This window comes from Setaria viridis, chromosome 8 (assembly GCF_005286985.2).
Source record: "Setaria viridis chromosome 8, Setaria_viridis_v4.0, whole genome shotgun sequence".
Classification (NCBI taxonomy): Eukaryota; Viridiplantae; Streptophyta; class Magnoliopsida; order Poales; family Poaceae; genus Setaria; species Setaria viridis.
Window position 1 is genome coordinate 891,554 of NC_048270.2, and position 4,070 is coordinate 895,623.

General features: G+C 59.7%; 1 protein-coding gene across 1 annotated transcript; it reads left to right on the plus strand.

The window, feature by feature from the left end:
• On the plus strand, positions 1 to 2,666 carry LOC117833311 (root phototropism protein 2). Its single transcript, XM_034712759.2, has 3 exons — positions 1 to 376; positions 491 to 560; positions 880 to 2,666. Exons 1-3 carry the CDS (start codon positions 225 to 227, stop codon positions 2,470 to 2,472), a joined length of 1,815 nt encoding a protein of 604 aa, XP_034568650.1. The 5' UTR covers positions 1 to 224; the 3' UTR covers positions 2,473 to 2,666.
• The last annotated feature ends 1,404 nt before the right edge of the window (positions 2,667 to 4,070 follow it).

Genomic DNA, 4,070 nt, shown 5'->3' on the forward strand with positions numbered 1-4,070 from the left:
AAGAATTGAGACATTGATGAACAAGACCAGGACGCCTGATTTTTAGCTGCCCATCGAGTCGACTAGTAGCTCGAATAAACACCAGCCATGCAAAATTCCTGGTAGGACCCAATGAGATCTTGGATCTTCTTCTTTCCCAAATCCATTACTGGTACTAAAATACGTAATATTGTAACCGAAAGAGAGAGCATGGAGCGGAATGGAATCTCTATATATGAGATGAGATGGATCCAAAAGAGACTGCCCCTGCTAGCTCCAGCGTGAGCTCTGCAGCTCATGCTCTGACCTGCTCTCTGTTCCTCTCATACAAGCCGCCGCCATCCAACAGCTGCAGCAGCAGAATCTCTGCTTCCGCCATGGACAGGATCACCCAGTGGTATGCATCGCAATCTCATAACTAACTCATGCAAGCTTGCTTCAATATATAATCCAGGCCTGGGTGAACGCGATCATGCTGATGCTTGTGATGTTGATGATGTGTTGTCTGCAGGGTTTCGTCCCAGGAGATCCCTGCCGACCTCACCATCCGCATCGCCGACTCCATCTTCCCTCTCCACAAGGTACTTACTACGCTGCTCTTCATATCACAAAATGAATTCCACCATTCCATGGCGGGAAACACATGAACCTCTGTAAATTTACAATTCATCTCAACAAAAAGAAAATTTTCAAACGTTTGAGCACGACACCTAGATGATCACGGTGATCAAACTCTGCTTTGAATTTTGGTTATCGTGCTTCGCGCATAAAAGGAAAGGAGTTAGGCTGTTAGAGCCTTCTGCTTCGGATTTTGATCGACACAACAATACTATGTCTCAATGGAACACGATCAGGGACTAACGACTGACGTGAACGAGCTCTGCTTTTCTCTGCTCCCAGGCGGTGATGGTGCCCAGGTGCGGCTACATCCGCCGGGCCGTCGCGGCGGCCACCAAGGACCCCTCCGCCGCCGTCGAGCTCGACCTCTCCGCCCTCCCGGGCGGCGCCGACGCGTTCGAGAAGGCCGCGCGCTACTGCTACGGCGCCAACTTCGAGATCACCGCGCGCAACGCCGCCGCGCTCCGCTGCGCCGCGGCGTTCCTCGACATGCAGCACCCGGCCGACCTGGCCCGCCGCGTCGACGAGTTCCTCGCGCAGGCCGGCCTCCGCGCGCTGCCGACCGCGGTGACCGTGCTGCGCTCCTGCGAGGCGCTCCTCCCGGCGGCCGAGGAGCTCGGCGTCGTGCGGCGGGCCGCGGACGCCGTCGCGCTCAGGATCTGCAACGAGGCGCTGTTCCCGACCAGGTCGCCGCCGGGGTGGTGGACCGCCGAGCTCGCCGCGCTCTCGCCGGCGTCCTTCCAGAAGGTCGTCACGGCGCTGCGCTGCCGCCACGCGGACCCCCAGGTGCTCGCCAGCGCGGCGAGCGCCTACGCCGAGCTCGCGCTGGCCGAGGTCCTCGCCGACCCCCGGGACAGGGAGGACCAGCGCGCGCTCCTCGAGTCCGTCGTGGACGTGCTCCCTTCCGCCGCCGACGCGCCCATCCCGGCCGCGTTCCTCTGCAGCCTCCTCCACACCGCGGTCACCACCGAGGCCTCCGCCAAGACGTGCCGCGACCTGGAGCTCCGCGTCGCGGCGGTGCTGGACCAGGCCACCGTGGGGGACCTAATCGGCGTCGCGCTCGACGGCGCCGGGGAGCACGTCCGGAACACCGACACCGTGCGTCGCGTCATTGCCGCGTTTGTGGAGCGGCAGGCGGCGGCGTCGGAGGGCGGGCGGAGCCGGCGGGCGTCGCTGTCCGGCGGAGCGGAGCTCGATTCGGGCGCGGCGATGGAGAAGGTCGCCAAGATGGTGGATGAGCTGGCGGCGGAGATCGCGACGGAGGAGTCGCTGGCGATCTCCAAGTTCGTCGGTGTGGCCGGCGCGGTGCCCAAGGAGGCGCGGGCGTCGCACGACTGCCTGTACCGGGCCGTGGACATCTACCTGAAGACACACCCGGAGCTGGACGAGATCGAGAGGGAGAAGGTGTGCAGCGTCATGGACCCGCTCAAGCTCTCGTACCAGGCGCGCCTCCACGCGTCGCAGAACAAGCGGCTGCCGCTGCAGGCCGTGCTCAGCGCGCTCTACTACGACCAGCTCAAGCTCCGCAGTGCCGCCGGCGCCGGGGACGATGACACGCAGTCGGCCGCCGGGAAGGCCCGCGCGCAGGCGAGGGCGGACGCGTCGCTGGCGCGGGAGAACGAGGCGCTGCGGTCGGAGCTGGCGCGGATGCGGGCGTACTTGTCGGGGATGCAGCCCAGCAGGGGGAACGGGTCGTCGCCGTCGCCGGCGGCGAAGAAGACGAGCTTCTTGGGGTCGGTGTCGCGGACGCTGAGCCGGCTGAACCCGTTCAAAGGCGGGTGGGCCAAGGACACGGCCAGCGTCGCCGATGGATGTGACGGCAGGAAAGAGATGCATGTTGTGAGGCCCAAGAGGAGGAGGTTCTCCATAAGCTAATCATCATCTGGTCATGTTGATTTAGGACTTAGGAGAGTGTGGTTTGTAGTTTCACTATTACGTTTGTTTTTTATTTAATGTTGTGCTATACTAGTACAAGTCTATACCATGTGTGCTTGCTTTAAGCAAAGCACAAAAATTGCATGTATATTGTATTAGAGTCATATAAGATCACATTTGTGAGTTTTTAGCCATTGATCTATCTCATCGAATTGTCATTGGAGAAGAAGACTAAGGACGGACCTGTATAGATTGTTGTATTTTATTTCAGATTTTACTTTTGTAATTTCACCATTCACTTTGGAAAAGGGAGAATCGGTCCAAGGTGGAAAAAAGTTCATGATGTTTTTTTTAAGGGACTTCATGGTGTTTTTGTTTGAGAGTAGGAGGTTCTTTTGTGTGGGCTGTAATTTGGCTGGGCTTCGAAGCTCAATTGCAGCTACGAGCCCAACCACCACAGTTCCGTTCCATATCATCAGCCCAAATTTTGCTAAAAAAAAAACAATCAGCCCAAGTGCCAACTGCCCCATCGTCCAACTACGGAACCCCATCGTCAACGGTACAAATTACCCGCGTGCCCGCGGACAAAAACCCGGTAGGACGAGGGTACGGGTGCCATTTTATACCCACAGATACGAGTGCAGGTTTGAGTTTATGCCTGCGGGTAAAAAATTAGCGGGTATAAAAATACCGTACCCGTGCCCGTGAACCCGCCTGACATGTGGACCCTTATGTACAAGTATATAAAGGGTTCCACTAATCCACTCCCGGCCTCCCGCAGACCCGTGCCGCATCTTATCCTCCGCTCGACCTTGGCCGCTCCCACCCCACGCCTTGCGCCCAGACGGCGCTGCCAGTTCCCCGCCGCCCGCCGTCGGCCATCTCTTCGCGCCGCCCGTCGTCCACCCTCACTCCCCGCCGGCCGCCAGCCGCCCTCATTCCCCGCTGCCACTGGTCCACCCGCCCACCTCCCCGCTGCCACCACTCCACCCGCCCACCTCCCCGCTGCCACCACTCCACCCGCCCACCTCCCCGCCGAGCTCAAAGTCCCGGTCATTGAGGTGCGCCCCGAGCGCCCCGAGCGCGAAGCCAAGGATCTGGTCGTCGAGCATCCGCCTGGCGCAGCTGTGCGTCCAAATCTCGCACTTGAGCACGTTGACCCTCCCGAGTCGAATGCAGAGCGGCGGGAGGCGCTCGTCGAAGCGCGGGCTGGCGCTGCCCCTCGCCGCGACGCGCGTGGAGAGGGACGCGTCGTCGTCAGGCGACGAGGTGAGCGCGAACCTGGCGTACATGTCCTGGTTGGCATAGATGCAGATGTTGTGGATGCCACGCACATGGTGCACGTAGATGTCCAGCACGCAGGGCCTCCTCCTATTCGGCGACCTGACTGCTGCTCCCCTCCTCTGCTCCGCCGCCTTCGTCCAGCCGGTCGTACCAAGACCTCGCCGAATCCATCAAAGGAATCAATCGGATTCCTTAGCATCTTGGATGATGATCCTGGCCTAGTAATCCAGGACAAAATGAATGGATCGGATCAAAGTTCAAAGGATTGGATACTGGTTTGAGAAATTGTGAATCTGTGATCTGGCTGGCGGGTA

Excerpts from the sequence above, each read along its gene's own strand:
- LOC117833311 (XM_034712759.2), top strand. The coding sequence starts at position 225 with ATGGATCCAAAAGAGACTGCCCCTGCTAGCTCCAGCGTGAGCTCTGCA. Across the intron at positions 377-490 it reads ATGGACAGGATCACCCAGTG|GGTTTCGTCCCAGGAGATCC; the intron begins GTATGCATCGCA and ends TGTTGTCTGCAG. Across the intron at positions 561-879 it reads CCATCTTCCCTCTCCACAAG|GCGGTGATGGTGCCCAGGTG; the intron begins GTACTTACTACG and ends CTCTGCTCCCAG.